We start from the raw sequence: 23,487 nt of genomic DNA on the forward strand, positions 1-23,487 counted from the left end.
AGTGATGAAAACAATATTTATTTTAAACATACTCTATTAATATATATCCTTAAATTAACAATTCAGTAAATGCACATATAGGCTACTCACTGTGTTATGGTCTTTCTCAAATAATTTGTTTTCAAAGCCACACACACACAAACAAAAGCCTCCACTGAATTTTCCTTTTTTAAATACACAAAGTTCAGAGCCAACTACTCATGTGCTTAGATAAGAAGGCCACCAATAAATATGTCATCTAATCAGGAACAGTCCTTGATCTTTAAACTTCATGAAAATGTACTCTGATATTGCATTCTGTTTTGAAAAATACATTTGGAACTTATCGTTGCATAAATTTATATGATAAGAGAATCTTCATTTAGGTATATTTCTACTTAGGAACACACTTTTAAAGAATGTGCACATTTGAGAAAGATTAACATTTACAACTGAGTGTAGAAAACTACATTTGGTTCCAGAGAAGTACAATCTACACATTACCTGAGATGTAAAGCAGGGGTCTTAAAACCCAAAATGCCTTTATCTTTTAAACTGATTAAAGAAACATATACTCTTGGAAGGCAGAATCACCTACCTGAGAACAATGACAACAGTACTCTTACATTGTGTGGGTTAAAGATCAAACATCTTAACAGATGCAGGTTGTGAATACTATTATCAATACCAAAAGCCAAGTCATTTTTTTTAATTTAGAAAATAATTCACTAAGAATAATTTACTGAAGTAGTAAACCAACATAGTGCTTTATAGTTGGTATACATCATCACAGAAAATTGATATGGTACTAATTTAAATCCTGAAATGTTTTATGTAGCTCAAATTTGGATAAAGCTTAAGAAATGCCATAATAATGATCCACTTAATTAGAGGTCAATTTTCTATTTCCTTAATTAGGCTGGAACCTAGCAATGATACATAAAAAGTATTTTAGTACTACCATCCCAGGATCCAAAAATTTCCAATTGAGGGTTACATGTTAACATAAACTCAGGCCAGGTGTAACTTAGAACTACTAATTAAATCCAGAATGTTAATTTACTAAGATTGAACCAGAAAATGAGGTGGGGGGGGAGAGAGAGAGAGAGAGCTAGAAATTGAAACCAACTGACATTGAAAACTAATCAGCAATTTTTAAAGCATTTAAGTAACTGCTAATGGCATTATAACATGGTACATTATGCTTTTAATGAAAAAATAAGTCATTAAAAAAAGTTAAACTGTGTTTAGTGTACTATTTATAAAGCTGGGAGAATTATTTCTGAACTAAAAAAGGGTAAAAAGGGTACCTAAAAGAAGTTAACCAATCATCACAAATGATAGGAATTCAACAACTCACACCCGCAGTAACAATATTCTCACCTCTGATTTATTTTTTACTTCATATAAGATACAGTGTAATTCATTTTTACTCTCTCTAGAGGTTTCTCCCATCTAAACAGTACAAATCTTTTATGGACAGAGTACTTTAAAAATCAAAGTGTCAGAGTCTATGATTTGTAGTTTCATGTGAAAATACTAAGTATTCTGGATTCCCCAAGGTTAAATTATATTCAGTATAACTTTTGGTAAAATATATTTTGTATTTTAAGTTTTTGGAAACTGTTTATTCATATATGGTGTACATACATAATAACTAAAAGCAGGAACGTTTTATTTCATTAAGATGTATAGATCTTTTTACCTATCATTTTGGTTAACAAATTTAGGTTACTAGAACTGGACTCGTTTTAGAATGTTCAAGCACATAGATTAGAAAACCATGGGTCTCTGTATTTATTAAACTGAATCACCTGGCAGTAAAATTCTGTTAAGGCTCTAGGCATTGGTGAAACTTCTTCCCATTCAGACCTGTTGCTGTGGTAGACCTGCACTTCATCTGTGATTTCATCTGGTGCATAATCACCACCTAATATATAAATTTTATCTTCAATTCCAATTGCACCTGCATTAAAGCCTGCGCACTCAAAAGATCCTTCGCCTTTCCAAACACAAGTGTCTGGACAAAAACTATAAACCTTATAGGTGGAAAGGTCACATATATACAGTGTACAGTTTACTGGTACAGCTTTAATTAATGTTGCATGAAAAAATTGCCCAAACTCTGCTACTAGTTCAGACCACTGATCAGTTGTAGCATTGTATTTAAAAAAGCAATCAAGTGATGGGTTAAAAGCATCTGTAATCTCTACCTCTGATCCAAGAACATAAATTACATTTTGGCATGTGCTTGCTTCTGGATAGTATATACCTCTGGGTAATGGGCTAACAGATATCCATTCTTTGGAAAGAGGATTGTAAGATTCAACATCTAAGAGACTTTTAATGTCCCGGGATCCTCTAGTTTTTCCACCTATGACAAATAATCTATCGAGAGCCATAACTGATGTATGCATGGTTCTTGGTGTTTTCATAGTTGATACCAAGAAGAAATCATTTTTCACTGGACAGTAGCACCAGGTTTGATCAGTGGCATCATGATATGACTCGGCAATATGCAGTCGAACCGTTCGACAACATTTCCCTTTGCAACCACCTGTCAAGAATATTTTCTCTCCGTAACTCGAAAGACTAGATCCTGGCAAATCAATCAGGTGTGATTGCGGCAGTATTTTCCATGAATCAGATTTAATGTTATAGCAAAATGTATATTGATTTTCTCCATTTTCCTCAGTTTTGTGAATGAATATGTATTTCTCAGTTGTGGATGGTCGAGCATCAGGGAAGAGTCCACCAGAACCTTGCACACACTTAATTGCATCCATGATTATGTCAAAACAGTTTGTGCTTTTGAGTAAACTCTCTTCATTGAACAGACAGTCCTGAAGTGTCTCCTCAGATAACTGATGTAATCTCACTTTTTCAATCAAATGAGGCAGATACTTTTGCCTTGATTCTAAGTTATGTTTAGTCCAACTAAGGACAATTTTCAGTACCATTTCTTCTTCAGGAACATTTAATTCATCTGATTCCAGACATTTCTGTAGTACTCCAAAATTCATCTCTAAGAAATCACTGGATTTAAATAACAAAGAAAAATGATGTTGTACAAAGTGTAATGCATGATCAAACAAACTGGTGGAGCCATAGCTATCTGATATAGATAATAACTGTAAACAATTGACAAGATTAATACTTTTTATTAAAAAGTCACTGCAAGCTTTGGATAGGAAGGAAACTTGAAGAAATGATGACAACTGGAAGAACATTTCCACATTATCATCTGTTATTTTTGTTTTTCCAGTATAGGCATAATCAAGAAATGCTTTTACTGCTTTGGAGGACAAATTAGTAATGGTAACACTTCCATCATCTCTTTCTTTCATGTTTACTTCAAACATAGCCCTGCAAAAATAAAGAACACAGAAAAACAGCAAGAATATTTTATTCCATAATTATTTTCAATATTGCCTTAAAGAGGTTTCCTTACTCTTGACTTAAATATATTTATAAAAGCATATTTTAATTGCCTCCTAATATCTAGAATAATTATATAACATATTATTTATCTGCCAACAAACATATTACAAAATGCCTATATTACAGAAATGTACATTACAGCTGAGCTATAGCAACTAATAAAAAAGACTATAAAAAGATTCAAATTTTGTATACTTGTTTATTATTAATACTATTGGGGCAAAATCTTGCTGATGGCCAAATTTCTTTATTTATGGATTAATTAGTAACAGCTGTGCTGGTGATAACTAAAATTACTTAAAATATAATTATTTAGGGCTTAGGATTTAAAAGTGTCTTTCAAATTCATCTTTGATTTCACATTAATGAAACAGAAAAGAGTACAGTAAGATACCTGATGTCTCCAATGACTCTATTGGGTGGGGAAAATTCACCAAATAAGATACATGTCTAAAAAGATATTTTATATAGTTCTTTAGGAGAAGGGGAATGTGATTTCCTAAAACTAAACAATAACAGTGTACCACATCAAGCAAAAAGGTGAAAAAAAGAAAAGTTTGGTAATAGGCACTGAGAGATGGAGACAGGCCCCCAAATTTGAATAATTAGACCAGCTTGAAAGTTCTTCATAATAAGTTTTGTTTTATTGCTACATGGTAAAGTTGACAGAATCTAAGGAACTGAGAATTTCTTTGGCTCAGTTTAGGTAAAAACATAAATTATTTGGAAATGTATGGGCATGGAACAAAATGTATTTTACTATTGGTTCTGGTTTAATAATGATTTGTATTTGTGCCAGTATTGTCCAGGATGTCTTTCTGAGCAGTGTTCCTAGTTGCCCAAAGTATTCTAGGGGAAAACCAATTTACTTATCAGAGTCTACTCAAGAAGGTAATGAAATCTATTTAAAAAGTACAACATCCAACTGAAAAATATGAGGGGACTTGCAAAATGTTACACATTATGCAGGGTTTTTTAGTAATGTATATCAATAGAAATATTAACCTGTGATAATAATTATATGGATTATTAAGACATCTACAGCAGTTTAGGATAATATTAAGAGTCCATGTAGCCCAGCTGGCTATATGGTCCATAGGGCCCAGCTGCCAGTGTATGTAGCCACTGCCACTTATTAGCTGTGTGGCCTTGGGGAGGTGACTTAACTTTATTGTGCTTCAAATTCTTCATCTGAAAATGCAGGTACTGGTAGTATCTATGTCATTGGGTGCTGAGAAGAATAAATGGGTTAACTGATGCAAAGTATTAGCTTTTATTGGTATCATTATTTTAAAAAATGTTTTCTATCAGATTTGATGTATTTATAATTTACTATTGGCTTCCACATTTTCTTTGAGAAGACACATGTAAGATTATATTTCTATATTTCATTCTATTCATCTTAAAGTATCCAGTTAACATCTATCTCCAATTTACCATCTTATCATAAAGTATGTATAAAACGTGTGTGATTCCTTTTCAATTTCTTGTCTCCAAGGACATTCCATCTCAGTAATAATTTGTGTTTTCCAAAAACACTGTAAGAGGGATATTTTCATGCATTGTGCACTTTTCTGACATTTTTATTTTACATTTTCAGTATTCCATTGAGTGAGTTTGATCATATTGTGAATTAGCAGCATTATAGGAGAGGGTAAATTGTCAAATATCTATTACATATGTACATATTTTAATGTGAATTATGTACTCATTTAATAAAGTACTATATGTAATAAAGGATCTGATATTTTTGTTATTTAAACCAGGTAGAAAACTTTAAAAATACATTGTTCTAACAATAATTTTAAAAACTAAAAGCAGACCTATAAAAAACTAGCAGTAAGCTGAACAAAGAAATATGTGCAAAAGTTATATGTAAATTGAATAAAAAATAGCATCAAGAAGAGTGCAGGTCTATAAATTGAAATGCCTACATAAGAGTATTTTATTAGCATGAAAACATCACAGGGAAATCAAGCTGTGTGTTCACACCAGATTATTTATATTTTTGCTAGGTTTAGAAATAATAATCATAGCAGCTAATATTAACTGAATGTAGTAGGTACGGTGCTAATTATCACTTATATGTTATTTCATTTAAGCAATATAATAATTCTATGAGTTAAGTCCCATTTTTATAATCCTACTTTTTTACAAATGAGGAAACTGAGGCCTGAAGGGGTTAAGTAACTTGCCTAATAAAACATGTCTAGTAAATGGTAGAGCTTGGATTTAGATTTAGGGCATATGTATTAAGAGGCCCACTACTTAACCATTGTACCACACAGCTTCCTGTGATGAAGAGGGGACCTGAAGGATATGGGGGCAGAAAAGAGTTACATGGAAGAAAAGTTAGGTTATAAGAGAGGAGGGAAGACACTGGTGGAAATAAGAATCGCAGAGTATAAGACAGTAAGGGCCCCAGTGAAGTTCAAAGAACAACTTTGATTACCTGAGAGAAGAAATAAAAAGAATAGATGAAGACATATAGTCAAATTAGGCAAACAGCTAGTTCAAGACCGTTGTAGCCTCCACGGCCCCAGTAAACTGTGCTGCAGTACTAAGCCATTGCTCCCAATTTCAAAGCAAGAGCCCCTACAGGAACAGGTGTTTAGCAGAAAGTATGTATCAGTAAATGTTTGTTGAATGAAATCTAGCTTGTAAAATTTACTCTAAAGGCAATAAGGATGAGATCTAATTAGATGGTGGTAAAAAAAAAATAAGGGTTAAATTGAGGATTCAAAACACTATAAATTAACTTGCATATAAAATATGCATCTTAGTATCTCTATATCTTAAACCTTATTTTTTAATCAAGTTTATTGGAGATTTAAACCCTGCTTAATTCAAATTAAAATTGCTTCCACAAATGAACATAATGCAAAATATTGCAATTAGGATTTAAGTTTATTGTAGTATAACTAGGAAAGCTGAAGATCAGGGTTTCACCAAAAGGGGCTTGTCTATTGACCAAGAAGCCTCACAGGATAGTACTACCTTGATACAATTAACACAGTAATTGCAAGGTCATGTGTCTGACCCTTAACCTCGTAGAATTGGAAACCTGCTGTCATCATAGTGATTACTGCAGTGTTATGAATAGGACATTCTCTTTAGGGTGATCTACATGGGAAACCAAATTATATTCAGAAGGTTGCTTAGAATTAGAACAAGCTGAGTGCTTTCAAGAAATGCCTTATAGCTAAGAAGTACTTTTCCCTAATATAAGGAGAGGATGAATTTGCTAAGGAGAGGATAAATTTTTAAATCGGTTAGAGCCTCCTCTCCCCGTAATACATGAATACAACATAGGACGGAAATTTTCTTTTCTCTCAGTTATTTTCTTCAAATTTTGCTTCCATTTTTGTTCAACGAGTCGTCTTCTTTTTCTAAAATAATACAACACAGGGATCCCCCAAACAAAGCTGACACCATCAAAAAAATTTCTTCTGTCCCAGAGTAGTTCAAGGGATTAATGTTCCAGAGAACTTTGGGAAATGCTGACCTGGGAAGACCTATACGTTAAAAAAAGGTAGTCTGAAATGCTCTCCTACTAAAAAATCATGGCCCAGCGCAGTGGCTCACACCTGTAATCCCAGCACTTTGGGAGGCCGAGGTGGGCGGATCACGAGGTCAGGAGATCGAGACCATCCTGGCTAACACGGTGAAACCCCGTCTCTACTAAAAATACAAAAAATTAGCCGGGTGTGGTGGCGGGCACCTGTAGTCCCAGCTACTTGGGAGGCTGAGGCAGGAGAATGGCTGGAAGCCGGGAGGCGGAGCTTGTAGTGAGCCGAGATCGCACCACTGCACTCCACCCTGGGCGACAGAGCGAGACTCCCTCTAAAAAAAAAAAAAAAATCATTAGTTAATCTTGGTTCTAATTAGGTTTTTTGTTTTTGTTTTTTTGAGATGGAGTCTCGCTCCATTGCCCAGGCTGGAGTGCAGTGGCGCGATCTCAGCTCACCCAACCTCAGCCTCCTGGGTTCAAGCGATTCTTGTGCCTCAGCCTCCTGTATAGCTGGGATTACAGGCGCACGCCATTGCACCCCGCTAATTTTTGTATTTTTAGTAGAGACGGAGTTTCACCATGTTGGCCAGGCTGGTCTTGAAGTCCTGACCTCAGGTGATCCGCCCGCCTTGGCCTCTTAGGGTGTTGGGATTACAGGCGTGAGCCACCGTGCCCAGCCTAATTAGGTTTTGTTTTGTTTTTGTTTTTTTTTTTAGAATTAAAAATTACTGTTGCATGTTCTTGTGGGGGAAAACTTGAGTGCAGTATAAAATAGAACTTAATTATCCAAATCATAAAATCTGAGGCATAGACAAGGTAAAGTACCTGAAAAAGTCACTGCATGCTGCTAACACACAACGATGACACGGGATTATTTCATCTTTCATAATTATTTTGAAATCATAAAAGACATTTTGTTCTCTAAAATTTTGTAGTACACTTAAGATTTTTTGTCCGTGATCTTCTGATACAAGGAAGTTGTTTTTCTTCTCAGATGGAATTCCATTACAGGTGCTTCGTTGATTGAAAGCATATGAATTATCCATAGCCAATTCCATATGTCCTTAGAACTAGAATAAAAAAAAAATCACCGATGTAGTAGAGACCTAATGCAAGTCTCAGACTCCAAAATTTGCCCTCTTGATGGCAAATACACAAAAATAACCACTAAGAAAAATAATAAGACAGTAAAACTTGTTTTAAACATTTGTTTTCCTGACATTTAATATTAAATTCCTTTTGAATTTTCATAAATGTTGAGCTCATTGGAATAAAAGTATATTTTTCATAAGGGCTAACATTGAAGGCTATATACTTGTGTTAAATAGCAAAATGTACAAGTTGTATAAATAGCTTATATAGGATTTCACTACATGATTAATATTATTACTATACATAAGAGGTATTATTTTTAACATAGTTTTGAGTATATGCCCAACACAATCCCCCTTCTTTCCAATCCATTCACTTCTGGTAACAAAGTAGCTGTTAAAATGCTGATCTTGGACCATAAACTATATGCCTTCTGAGGTTAGACTTTTACAGGATAATTGGTTGAAAAAGATGAGTGTTAGATTGCATTAATTAGTTATGGCTTTAGTAAAGAAGAAAAAGGCAAGCACTTTTCCAAGTTGGGCTATTTAAAAGTAGAAAGGAAAATCGCATATATCTTAATTAAGAAAAATTGTTTAAACACGAGGTCAGAAATCCAAGATAGGTAAAGATCAGATAATTGTGAATATCATGAACTGCAAATTCAGCTCTAAACATAAAAGTTGCATCATCAAAAGCAAGGAAGTGGGAAACAGAAAGGAAAAGAGGATTGGGAACTTGGAGAACCAGACAAATAGAAAACCTTGATTCTACACTTCTGTTCCAGTTATCACCCTAAAATTAGTGGCTTAAGACAACAATTTATAATCTCTAATGGTCCTGTGAGTTTAGGTGATGATTCTTGCTTGGGAGCTTTCATACAACTACAGGCAAATGGCAGCTGTGGCTGAAGCCATCTGAAGGTCTGACTGGGTTACATGTCCAGTATGGTTTCCTCATTCACATTTCTTATGATTCAGCTGGGATGGCTAGAAGAGATGGGGATCTTGCTTCTTTTTTTTTGTTTTTTTTTCTGAGAACACTTAAATATTTATTTAAAAAGAAAAAATTTTATATAACTATATTCGATATATCTATTTAATACACATATTCATATATATCCATTTTATATACATACCTATGTATATAACTATATATAACTACAAAAATATATAAATGGATAACTGTAAAATAACTATTTTCCAAAACAAAAAAAAGTTTCCTGAGAAGGGTTACATTGTTTTATATTTTTGCAAATCTCTTTAACATCTGGCTTAATGGAAGACAACTAGATTCTCATATCTGCTTCTTTATTCAATCTTTTGTGAAATTGTATACCATGTGGGCACACATTTATAACCATCTGATCTTTGACAAACCTGACAAAAACAAGCAATGGGGAAAGGAATCCCTATTTAATAAATGGCCCTGGGAAAACTGGCTAGCTGTATGCAGAAAACTGAAACTGGACCCCTTACTGGACCCCTTCCTTACACCTTATACAAAAACTAACTCAAGATGGATTAGAGACTTAAGTGTAAAACCCCAAACCATAAGAGACCTGGAAGAAAACCTAGGCAATACCATTCAGGACATAGGCATGGGCAAAGACTTCATGACTAAAACACCAAAAGCAATTGCAGCAAAAGCCAAAATTGACAAATGGGATCTAATTAAACTAAAGAGTTTCTGCATAGCAAAAGAAACTAGCATCAGAGTGAACAGGCAACCTAAAGAATGGGAGAAAATTTTTGCAATCTACCCATCTGAAAAAGGTCTAATATCCAGAATCTACAAGGAACTTAAACAAATTTGCAAGAAAAAAACAAACAACCCCATCAAAAAGTGGGCAAAGGATATGACACCTCTCAAAAGAAGGATATGACACTTCTCAAAAGAAGACAGTTATGCGGCCAACAAATATATGAAAAAAATCTCATCCTCACTGATCATTAGGGTTTTCTCTTTCTTAACGCACCCTCTCCAAGTGGCTAGCTGGTGCTTCTTCACAGCATGACAGTCTCAGAGTGGCTGGGCTTCTTGCATGAAGCTTGGTTCTCCCAGAGCGGGTGTTCCAAGAGGCCTAGGTGGAAGCTAGATACTGGAGAAGTAGTCCAAATTGTCCTACAGCATCAATTAAAGCTCCATTCCAGGACCAAGACAATCTACTGTTGTGCTATGCAATACAGTAACCATGAGCCATGTGTAGCTATTTAAATTACTTGTAAGTAAACAAAACTAAAAGTTCAGGTCCCTCATTGCTCTAGCCACATTTAAGTGGTCAGTCATATGTGGTGTGATGAGTGACAATTTGTTTGGGACACAGAGTGCCCATATTTTTGGTTAAACATTACTTCTGGGTATGTCTGTGAGTGTTCTAGATGAGATTAACATTTGAATTGGTACACTGAGTAAAGCAGATTGTCCTCCCCACTGTAGATGTGCCTCAGCCTGTCTGTTGAAGGTCTGAATAGAACAAAAGGCTGAATAAGAAAGAACTCTTTCTTTCTGCCTGACTTCAAGCTGGAACTCAAACTGGAACTATACCATCAGCTCTCCTAAGTCTCCTGCTTGCTGACTACAAATCTTGGGTCTTCTCAGCCTCCATAATCACATGAGCTAATTCCTTATAGCTTTTCTGTCTGTCTCTCTCCATATATATATATTACAAACACATATACAAATATATAGTAAAAATACCTATACATATGTATAGTACAAATACATATACATATATGTGTGTGTGTATATATATCCCTTTAGTTGTTTTTCTGAATAAGTCAGACTAATACATCTGCCTAGTGACTACTATATTATACAAAGCAAATATAAAACATTCTCATCATCACAGAAAGTTCCACTGGATAGCCATTACACTGTGTGGAAAAATAGCGTGCCTGTGTGAATGTGTGTGTGGCTGTGGAGGTGTGTATGTGCCTGTGTGTGCAGGAGAAAGTAATAGGTTGTAACTAGCAGTACTGCTGGAAATCTAAGTGACTTGTAGAAATCATTTTGTGTGTAGTGTTCTGAGTAACTATGAATAGGGAGACATATTAAAAATGAGAGTGGGTATCATGGAGGAAGAGAGATAATGAAAGGCTTGGAGCTTATTTCTGAGGAAAACGAACTAGAGAAAACAAAACCAATGTGATGGATGAAGATGAGGGCAGAGAGAGAGAGAGCAAGAGAGAGAGACAGTGAAAGATGGATTTATTATAAGCTCATGTGATAATAGAGGCTAAGAAGTCCCAAGATCTATAACTAGTTAGCTGGATACCCAGGAGAGCTGACAGTACAGTTTCAGTACAAGTCCAAAGGCCTGAGAACCACAACAGCCAATGGTGTAAGTTTCAGTCCAAAAGCTGGCAAGCATAAGACCCAAGAGGAGTCAGTTTTTCAATCTGAGTCCAATGGCAGGAAAAGACTGATGTATGTCCCAACTCAAATAGGCAGGATAAATTTCCTATTACTCAGTCTTTTATTCTATTCAATTCTTCATTTGATTGGATAAGGCCCACCACACAGGAAAATCTGCTTTACTTGGTCTCCTGATTCACATGTTAATCTCATCCAGAAATATCCTTACAGACACATTCAGAATGTCTGACCAAATGTCTGGGCACCAGATGGCCCAGGCAAGCTTATAAATGAAATTAACTGTCACAGCAATTCAAATCTTGACTTAACAATGTTGATAACATATGACCTAGGATAGAAAAAGAGTATTTCAAATTACAGTGAGGCATAAAGACAATTATATATGGCTAATGTCCCAGGACTAATTCTTTACCTCACAAGTCATCTTCATAAGTCACTTGTAAGACTGTTTTTAAAATTATGCATGTTTTCTCTTCTTTTCTAATATTTATGAAACACACAGATGTGAAATATTAGTTTGTATAAAAATCATACATCTTCCCAAGAGTATGATATAATGTTGTTAAATAAGATGGCTATTAGCCTGAGGTTACCCTCTGTAGCCAGGCCTCTTATGTAAGAGAACTGAAACTTAACTTGGAAACATTTATTGTAACTGACTTAAAAACCAAAAACCAAAAACAAGCCTTAGCCAATCACAAACAGCCAACCAACCTGCTGGTTACAAATAGGGAACTTCCATCAGACAATATCCAAATAAGGCAAATGCCTAGCCATAGTCAATCAGGTAATTTCTCTACTTTGTTTCCATGTTCAACCTATAAAAGCTTGCTGGTCACACTGCTGGAGTGGAGCTCTCTGAAACTCCTTCAGTTTTGAATGCTACCTGATTCATGAATTGTTCTTTGCTCAAACTCCGTTAAATTTTATTTATCTAAAGCTTTTATTTTAACAATGCAAAATGAAAGAAAAAGTAGGGCATTAGAATCAGGCTTGAGTTCCAATGCTGGTTCAGCATTTACTTGTGATATATTTGAGGTAAATAACTTCTAATTTTTTATTATTTTCATCATTTGTAAAATGCAGATAAACTGTATCTGTCTAGTTGTGTTGTTGAGAATATTTAAAAAAATACATAATTGGCCGGGCGCAGTGGCTCATGCCTGTAATCCCAGCACTTTGGGAGGCTGAGGTGGGCAGATCACACGATCAAGAGATAGACACCATCCTGGCCAACATGGTGAAACCCCTTCTCTAATAAAAATGCAAAATTTAGCTGGGTGTGGTGGCGCATGCCTGTAGTCCCAGCTACTCGGGAGGCTAAGGCAGGAGAATCGCTTGAACCCGGGAGGTGGAGGTTGCAGTAAGCCGAGATCCCAACACTGCACTCCAGCCTGGTGACAGAGAGAGACCCTGTCTCAAAAAGAAACGTAATTTAGCATATAATGTGTGTAAAATAAGTGGAAGTTAAGGCTTATTTTCTAAGAAACTTAACAGAAAAGACAAGCAAATCATTTAATTGACATTAATCAATAAGGTTACACTTATAAAATGGTGGAGGAAGGGACAAGAGAAGCAGCTCTCTAATAATTCCTAGGGCATAAGAGCGAAGTTGAACACAAGCGCTATCATTGCAAAGGTGTTTAATCTGGAGTGTCAGAATCAAAGGAAATAATAAAGAATTGGTGGGAGATTTGTGCCAGCCTCCCTAACTCCAAGATGATGAAAACAAATGTTTAAAAGAAATAGCTAGGGACTGGGAGTGGTGGCTCACCCCTGTAATCCCAGCACTTTAGGAGGCCGAGGCGGGTGGATCACCTCAGGTCAGGAGTTCAAGACTAGCCTGGCCAAAATGGTGAAACCCCGTCTCTATGAAAATACAAAAATTAGCCAGGCATGATGGCAGCTGCATGTAATCCCAGCTACTCGAGAGGCTCACCGAGAGAATCGCTTGAGCCCGGGAGGCAGAAGTTGCAGTGGGCCAAGATCATGCCATTGCACTCCAGCCTGGGTGACAGAGTGAGGCTCTGTTTCTAAATAAATAAATAAATAAACATAAAAGGAATAGCCAGGAAGTATTTATACTATGCAAAAGGGCACGCAAAGCAGATAAACAGACAATATGATTGAAAACAGTCTATACTAGTTTGACAGAAATGTGTTAAAGCTGTGCAAAGGATCAAGGTGTCTTCTCAGTGTCACAGTGTAGCCAAGATGTTACTCCTGGTCTCATTCTCCAGTCTAGTGATGAGCTCGGGCATCCATAACCTATAATAGTATTGTAGGGAATCTCTATGGCCTGTCTAAAATAACTACAGAATCGGGTGACTCAGTCCAGATTGCCTGGATGCCCCTTGGAATCGCTCTATATTTTCATCCACTAAAAGATATGTATTTAAATCCCTCTAATGTGATAGAGGAAGTTAGACACTGAGGATCAAAAGATAGGTTATCTCCTACAACCTTATATTCCACTGGATTTCTAAAAGTTCTCTGGAAGATTAGAATAATAGATGTTGGCAAGGATATTTGATCAACATGTAACATTCTAAAGCAGTAATTACTACCCCGTCCTCCAGGCTATCCAGTAGGGGAGACATGGGGAAAAGGATGTGGGGTAGATACTGAATATTTTTTTCACAATGGTTTTGTTCAAAAATACACAATAATTTTTGTATTTTTAGTAGACACGGGGTTTCACCATGTTGGCCAAGATGGTCTTGATCTCTTGACCTCGTGATCCGCCCGCCTTGGCCTCCCAAAGTGCTGGGATTACAGGCGTGAGCCACCACGCCCAGCCTGTTTTTGTTCTATACACGATCGTTATGTACACATGTTATCTGTGGAGCACTTGCTACATACCCAGTGCTGGTCTAGATGGATTGAAAATATAGTGGAAAATAGAATTTGTGAATGACACAAAGTGAGCAAGGTATATGGTTGAGGAAGAATTCACATGGAACAGTGAGAGAAATGGAGGAAAACCAGGAGAGGCAGTAGAAACTAAGGGAAGAGAATTTCAAATATGAAGTTGTCACCTATATCATCAAAAGGTGATGGGAAAAAAGTCACTGATGATTTGGGGTAAAATAGGGAGAGAACAGATTAGAGTGGATTTAAGTGGAAATAATGGGCACAATTTATAGACATTATTCTTTTAAAAAGTTCATCAAGGCTGGGCGCAGTGGCTCATGCCTGTAATCCCAGCACTTTGGGGGGCCGAGGCAGGTGGATCACCTGAGGTCAGGAGTTCAAGACCAGCCTGGCCAACGTGGTAAAACCCCGTCTCTACTAAAAATACAAAAATTAGCCAGGCGTGGTAGTGGGCACCTATAATCCCAGCTACTCAGGAGGCTCAGGCAGGAGAATCGCTTGAACCCAGGAGGCAGAGGTTGCAGTAAGCTGAGATCACACCACTGCACTCCAGCCTGGATGACAGAGCAAGACTGTCTCAAAAAAAAAAAAAAAAAAAAATTCATCAGGTGGGGCCTAGAGGAGCATGTAGATACCAGGAAATTTTGTTTTGCTTTGGTATAGATGGGAGAAACTTGTGCATGTTAATACACTGAAAACAAAGGGCATATATGGAGGGAAATTTTGACAATGATCACAACAATATAAATTCAATATCTACATCCACATCATAGAGCAAAATGTTTTGGACCTTTAAACCAATAAATTGGAGAACAATACTATACAGCAAAACTTCTATTTCTGTTGACAGGTAATAAACACTGATAGGCAAATAAATGGCTCCGTTTCTAGCCATTTATTTGTTGTTTAGTTGTTTAGTGATATAATAAGAATGAAGGTACAGGGATTTATCATAAATAATTTATACAGTTATTTCATCCAACACTCATAATAATCCTTTAAGATTGGTATTAATAATTACTTTTTCAAACAGCAAATTGAGGCTCAGAGATTAAATAACATGCCTAAAAACATAAAATTAGTAGAAACATGCTTGTTCCACTAAATGTCCATGTTATTTCCGAAATGAATCATTCTGACCCTGGATTTTAATATCAAATGAAAGCTCAGAAAGCAATTTTAGTGCTCTTTATATCCAACCATAAATGTATTTATCAAAAGTTACCACAGCAATTTAAGATCATTCTTAATAAGGATGACATACATGATAATACTAGCTAATATTACTAGCTTACTGAGCCAGTAAGCTGTGCCAGGCACTGGCCTACAGAGTTCACATAGTATTTGATTTGATTCTTAAAAATATAATCCCTATTAAAAAAAAAACAAAAAGACTGTGCTTCCAGTAAGGTTTAGATATATCTTTCCCTATTTCTCCTGCTAAGTACAAAAAAACAAAAACAACAATAACAACAATAACAAAAAACCCTGGAGGTACATATAAATATAAATAAACATATATATACATACATATGAAGACAAATAAATGAAGATGATGAAAAGTGGAAAGATGAAATCAGACTGACTAGTGATCTGAGGAACAACATACTGGTGAGTTCCCTGGGTTTTCCTTTTGCCTAGTATGTTCTAGATCCTACAAAAGCTGCAACCCTGATACACCAGTGGGCACACACATAAACAGCCCCCAAACTGCCCTCTTTAGTCACAGAACCAGAAAAGGAGCAACCTAACAAGACAAAAGTTTTAAGGAAATAACCACTCCACCACAGCAGAAGACCACACAAAAAAATTCTGGCTCTATACCCACCCAAGCCTGCAAAGGTGCAACAGAGAGCCTAGAATTTCACTAATGACAGGCTATAATGAGGTGCTTCTATCATTCTCCTCCTATCCCCTCAACTAGAATGATATTGGAGAAGGCTAAATAATCACTAAAACATCTATGCAGGCCAGGCATGGTGGCTCACACCTGTAATCCCAACACTTGGGGAGGCCGAGGAGGGCAGATTACCTGAGGTCAGGAGTTCAAGACCAGCCTGGCCAACACGGTGAAACACCTCTCTACTAAAAATACAAAAATTAGCTAGGTGTGGTGGCGGGCACCTGGAGTGGTAGGCTCCCAGCTACTCAGGAGGCTGAGGCAGGAGAATTGCTTGAACCCGGGAGGCAGAGGTTGCAGTGAGCCGAGATCGTGCCACTGCACTACAGCCCAGGAGACAAGAGCAAAACTCCGTCAAAAAAAAAAAGGTCTATTCAAAGAGATAACATTCATAAGTCACTATAGCTAAATCAAAATTAAATTCTAAAAAAAGTTCAAGTAAGCCACAGGAGACAGACAGAAAAAACAGAAATAAAAATAGAATAAACAGAAAACAGAAAATAAATTACAGACTTCAATACTGACGTTGCAATAATTGCACTAAACGTAAGTGGTCTACGTATACCAATTAAAAGATAGATTACCAGAGAAGATTAAAAAGTGACCCAACTTTATGCTTCCTACAAGTAAATTCGCTTCAAATATAATAAGTAGGTTGAAAGTAAAAGGATAGGAAAAGATATACTATGCAAGCATTAATTAAAATAAAGCAGGCATGGCAATATAATTACAAGATAAAGTAGACTTGAGGAAGGGAAAGGAATATTATGTAATGCCCATCCATCACCAAGAAGACTAGCAGTCAAAAATATATATGCACCAAATGATAGAGCTGTAAAATATGTGAAGCAAAAACTGATAAAACTGAAAAAAAATAGACAAATCCACTATTATAGCTGGAGACTTCAACACTCTTCTCTCTAAAATTAATAGAACTAGACAAGAAGTCAGTAAGCATATAGAGCTCAACAACACCATCAATCAACAGAATCTAATCAACATTTATAGAAAACTTCACCTAACAACAGCAGACTACATATTCTTTCACCACAATGAAATCAAACTAAAAATCAATAACAAAAAGATAACATAAACATCTCCACGCACTTGGAAACATAATAACACACTTCTAAATAATCCATGGGTCAAAGACAAAGTTTCAAGTGTAATTTAAAACATACATTAAACTGAAGAAAAACTAAAATACAATATATCAAAATGTGTATGATGCAGCTAAAATAGTGCTGAGAGGAAAATTTTTAGCATTAAGTGCTTACATTACTACAACTCACCCAATATGAAATATATAATTTGAACAGCCCTGTAACCATTAAGGAAATTAAATTTACCAAAAGTTTAAAGAAGAATTAATACCAGTTCTACACAACTTCTTCAAGAAAACAGAAGCAGAAGGAAGATTCCCAACTAATTTTATGAAGTGAGTATTACTGTGGTACTCCAGACAAAGACGGTACCCAAAACAAACAAACAAAAACCAAAATCCCACACTATGGACCAATATACTTCACAAATATAGATGCAAAAATTGTTTAAAAAATATTAGCAAAAAATCGGCAATATATAAAAGGAATTATACACTATGGCTAAGTAAGTTTATCTAAGGATGTAAGGCTGTTTCAATATTTGAATACCGATTAGTGTAATTTATCCTATTAGGCAGCTAAAGAAGAAAAAACACAAGACCATATCAATTGATGCATAATAAGCATTTGAAAAAATACAACACCCAGTTATGGGAAAAACTCTTAGCAAAAGAGAAAGAGAGGGGAAAAGTTCCCCCTTCTCAACTTGGTAGAGAAAAATCTACAAAAAACCTATAGATAACATTATGCTAAATTATGGAATGCCTTCCCCCTAAGATGAGGAAAACAGCAAGGATGTCCACCCTTACCACTGCTATTCATCATAGTTCACACTTATTTAGAAGTATATTATTCAGTTTCCAAGTGCATGTAAGCTCTAGCAAGCACACTAAAACAAGAAAATTCAATAAAAGGCATATACATTGGAAAGGAAGAAACAAAACTGCCTCTATTTGCAAATTCCAAGATAGTCTATGTAGAAACTCCAAAGGAATCTACCAGAAAAAAACCTCATAGAACTTATCAGCAAGTTCAGCAATGCCACAGACCACAAGAGCACCACACGAAAATCAATCATATTTCTATATACCAGCAATAAACACATAGAAACAAAAATTAAAACAAAAACAAAAATTAAAAGTATAATAGTTCAAAAAAAAAGAAGTGAAAGAAATACTTACGTATAAATCTAACAAAACATGCACAGGACTTGTATGCTGAAAAATATAAAATGCTAAAAAAATAAATCAAAGAAGACTAAAATGGAAAGACATGCCATGTCTGCAAATTGGAAAAGTCAACTTAATAAAGATGTCCCCTTAATTTCCTCCAAACTGATATAAAGGTTTAACACATTTTTTATCAAAATCCTGGCACAATTTTTTGTATATACAGATGAGATTACTGTAAAATTTATATGTAATGATAAAGAAAATAGAATATCTAACACAACCAAAAAGAATAATAATGAGGGAAGTATCAGTCTACCTGATTTCAAGACTTACTATAGCTATGGTAATCAATACTGTGTAATATTAGTGAAAGGAGAGACACATAGATCAGTGGAATGCAATACACAATTGAGAAGTAGCCCCATAACAGTACAGCCAAGTGACTTTTGACAAAGGTACAAATGCAATTCAATGGAAGAAAAAGAATCTTTTTTAACAAAAAATGCTGAAGAAAATGGATATCCACAGGCAACAAAAAAATGAACCTTGACCTATACTTCATACTTTATGTAAAAATTAACTCAAAACGGGTCATAGATTTAAATGTAAAATATAAAACTTTTAGAGGCAAATACAGAAGAAAATCCTTGTAACCAGGGTCTCATTAATGAGCTCTTAGACATCAAAAGCATAACACATAAATGAAAAAAATTAATAGATTGGATTTTATATCAAAATTATATTTTTCCTCTGTTAAAGTCCCTTTATTTAAGAGGATGAAAAGATAAGCTATGAGCCAGGAAAAAAATATTTGCAAACTGAATCTAATAAAGAAATAATCTATAAAGAAATCTGAAAACTTACCAGTAAAAACACCAGACAATTCAATTTAAAAAATGCGCAAAAGGCACAAAGAGATATTTCACCAAAGAGAATATACAGATGGCAAATAAGCGCATGAAAAGATGTTCAACATCATTAGTCATTATGGAAATGGAAATTAAGACTGCAATAAATATCCCTAACCATCTATCAAAATAGCTAAAATAAAATATAATGACAACACCAAATGCTTGAGGGCTTGCAGAGACACTGGATCACCCATACATTGCTGGTGGAAATAGTTTGGCAGTTTCTTAAAAAAACTAAACATACACATACCATATTACCCAAGAATCATGCTGCTGAGCATTAGAAATAAAAGCTTGTGTGTGTGCAATAGCTTCTACATGTTTCATAATGCTTCATTTGTATAGCCAAAAGCTGAGGGCAACCAAAATGTTGCACAATAGGTGAAAGAGTAAACAAATCATGGTACATCCATACCGTGGAATACTACTCGCCATTAAAAATGGACGAAGTGTTGATACACATAATTTAGATAGGTTACAGGAATCTACACATGTGAGAAAATTACAAGAAACTACACACACACATTGTACCAATGTCAAATTCCTGGTTTTGATCTTTTACTAGAATTATGTATGCACCCATATGGGGAAACTGGGTGAAGGGTACATGGAAACTCTATCTTTACAACTTCTTGTGTAATTATTTTAAGATATTAAAAGATAACAAAAGATCAATCAGTTCAGAAACTATTTTGATGTTCCAGCTTTCTTCTTGCTCAAAACATAGAAAATGCAAATAAAACATAATTATTTAATTGGTATAAAATCATTCCTCTGTATTGTAAAATACGTGGGAAATAAAACAGTAAAAAGGTGACTAAAGGAGATACTTCCAAAAGAATAAAAACTGTATTTCTGCATAGTGGCATAGGTCCTGAGAATATCAATTTTTAAAACTCTAACCACAAACACTTTTTAATTAACTTTATTGTCATGAAAATCATGTATGTAATTTAGATCTTGTGTTGGATTAAGTCAATTATTGAGCCTCATGGTTCATGAATAAGTGGATCACATGATGTAAACACAAAGTTATTTTTATTTCTATAAATAGTAACAAAAACAAGTTTTACTTGAAAACTTCAACTATCCTAAAATAATATAAAGAATCACAGATAGCTATTCACTTTTATAACACTTTTTTAAAAAAAAGTCTGCCATGTATATTCTATACAGAATGACAAATCTAAGGAGCTGAAAATTTCCATTTCTTAAATTTCATTTGAGTAAATCCTACTTGTATAAGTGTATTTTGCAAATAACAAAGAATATGACATTTGGAACTACAGAAATAGTCCTAAATGGTTCATCACTTATTAGTGACTCCTACTTAGGCTCTCTGAGGCTTTGGCTTCCTCATCTGCAAAGTGGACACACCTATGACACTGGACTGTTGTGAGACTTAAATGATACAATGAATATTAAGTTAATATTGTCAAATTATATGTAAATATTAATGATTAAAATCAATAACATTATTAACAGTTAAACAATTCTCAATTCTTGGCAAAAGATTTATAAGGCAATTATTTTTCTTCAAATATTCTTCAAATTCAATTATGCTATTTCGTTGATTTTAAGACGCAAATTTTTTCACACTTATCTGAAACTGACAGGCATCTTAAAATCACTCTGGTTGGGTAGTAGTCATGACATATTTGTCATTACATGTGTATTAAATTTGAAGAATGGATATCAGTGTGTTGGAAGAAAACCTTGGAGATAATAATGGACATTGGTTTAAGAAATGATATATCACTAATGCTCTAAACAGAGAATGATATTATGAAAATAAAACATGGACACAGAGACTCTGAGTTGAAAATCAATGAAAAGACACTTTGAATGTTAAGAAGTTTTAGGAATGCCTCAGCCAATTAATTTTGCTCATATTGTTCTTTGTATGTAGGTGCAAGGGTGTTATATGATTTTTTTAAAAGGGGGCTCTTTGCATGAGTAGAAAAAATTCTTAGTGATAAAGAGTTGTGCCATAGTTGGCATTTTTTTTCTTAGTAGTATATAAAATAGTGTACTTTTAAGATTACACCCCAGCTTCAATGAAACACCTTCCTGCCCAAAACACTGACTCAATTTTTAAAATGATTGTTATTCTTTTTTTAAAAGCCTTCCATTAAAATTTGATTTAAATAATTGAATGAATAAAGGTAGAAGAGTCAAGCCTAAGAACGAAGCCTTTGATAAAAAGTAATGACAAAAACCATATGCCACTTGATAAAAGTAGAACGTTAAACTAAAGCTGTGCTCTGCCTGATCTGGGCTTTGATTTCACTGGGTCCTACAGTGATCTTAGTTTGGTCACTGATGTTTCAATATACAGCATGATTTCTGGCCTATTTTAGTAAATATTTATTATAGATGCTAAGTATATGACAAGCACCGAATTAGGCACTAGAGATATAAAGAGAATAAAAGACAGACATGGTCCCTGCTTTTTTCTTGTCCAGTATCTGGTGAAAATGACATAATAAATAAAGTAGGCAAATAAATAATTATAAATTTTTATAAGTACTGTGAAGACACAAGTAGGAAGTGGAAATAAAAATGAACAATGGGGCATTCAATTTCAGACAATAACAAAAGGGGTAACAGGGAACACTTATACAGTGCTTATCATGTGCCATGCTTTGTACTATATTTTTTGTTTGTTTTTTTGAGACAGGGTCTTGCTGTGTCACCCAGGATGGAGTGCAGTGGCAAGATCACAGCTCACTGAAGCCTCAACCTCCTGGGCTCAAGCAGTCCTCCCACTTCATCCTCCTGAGTAGCTGGGATTTACAGGCTTGCATTAGCACAGTCAGCTTTTTTTTTTTTTTTTTTAGAGATGGGATCTCACTATGTTACCCAAGTTGGTCTCAAACTCCTGGCCTTAAGTGATCCTCATGCCTCAGCCTCCCAAAGTGCTGTTGACTACAGGCATGAGCCACCATGCCTGGCCCCATGCTATATGTTTTACACATACTCTTTTAATCTTCAAAAAAAACTGCATAAAGTAGATACTTATCTTCACTTTACAAACAGAGAAAACAGGCTTTGATAATTTAAGTAATTTGGCTAAGATCATATAGCAAGTAAGCAGGGAGTTGGTATGTGAACTCAGTTTGGCTCAAGAGCCCTTGCTTTCAGCCACTACAATATTAGGGAAAGCCTTTCTGAAGTGTCATTTGAGAATTGAATGATAAGAAGGTAAGGGGTTAGTGGGAGAAATCACATATAAAGCCCTACAGGGGTAAAGGAGTCCTTCAGTTTTAGGAAATTAAAGGCGGCCAGTGTGGCTGGAGTAGTTAATGAAAGCAAGAGGGTCAGGAGATAGGGCTGCAGAAGGCAGTTGCTACCTCAGTCAGGATGCTATGGGTCACAGGAGCTGGGATTTTATTCTAAGTGAAATAGGAATGACTGATTACTTTAAATTGGACAGTGACATGACATCATTTTTTTAAAAAATATTTTTCTAGCTAATATGTCAAGAATGAATTGAAAGGAGGTAAGAGAAGTAGGGTCCAAGTCATTCATTTATTCAACAAATATTAGACAGTTTATGGAGTAACAAATATTGTGGCAGGTACTATTCTAGATCCTAGAAATACAGCTAACAACAACACAGACAAGGTCCTCTACCCTGGAGTCTACTTTAGAATGCTGAACCCCGCCCCCAACACACATACCCCTTCCTCCTCATACATTAAGAGCTTCTCCCACCCTACCAGACATTTTCCATTAGCATGCAAATTCTAGTATCTTCCATCTTTAAACAAACATCAAACAAATATCTGTCCTTTGACCTTTTATTCCCTCTAGCTACCATTCCATTTTTCTACTTCCTAAATCCAGAAAAACTTCTTTAAAGGACACTCTGTGGTAGCAACACCTCCAGTTATCGTCTCAACCCACTACAATAAAATTCCTTTCTTTTACTCCATTAAAACTGCACTTGTCAATGTCACCACACTACCATCTTGAAGCTAAATTCTCACTTCTCTCTCCTCATCTTATTTCACCTCTTAGGAATATTCACACTGTTAACTAGTCCTTGAAACACTCGTCTTTTAGTTTCTGTGCCACAACATTCTTCAGGTTTCCTACCTTGCTGGCCTCTCCTTCTCAGTCT

At 35.3% G+C, this 23,487-nt stretch overlaps 1 protein-coding gene across 5 annotated transcripts in view; it reads right to left on the reverse strand.

Annotated features, from left to right (window-relative positions):
- The window catches only part of KBTBD3 (kelch repeat and BTB domain containing 3), a 26,460-nt gene continuing 2,973 nt past the window's right edge, over positions 1–23,487 (reverse strand). For all 5 annotated transcript variants that reach the window (XM_031015976.3, XM_031015975.3, XM_031015977.3 and 2 more), the window contains 2 exons: positions 7,757–8,001; positions 1–3,345 (listed from right to left, as the gene is read on the reverse strand). In XM_031015976.3, the coding sequence (XP_030871836.3) occupies positions 1,740–3,345; positions 7,757–7,989 (1,839 nt within the window). In that variant the 5' untranslated portion in view covers positions 7,990–8,001 and the 3' untranslated portion in view covers positions 1–1,739. The remainder of the gene's footprint in view (positions 3,346–7,756; positions 8,002–23,487) is intronic.

The sequence above is a fragment of the Gorilla gorilla genome, chromosome 9 (genome assembly GCF_029281585.2).
Source record: "Gorilla gorilla gorilla isolate KB3781 chromosome 9, NHGRI_mGorGor1-v2.1_pri, whole genome shotgun sequence".
In the NCBI taxonomy this organism is placed as follows: Eukaryota; Metazoa; Chordata; class Mammalia; order Primates; family Hominidae; genus Gorilla; species Gorilla gorilla.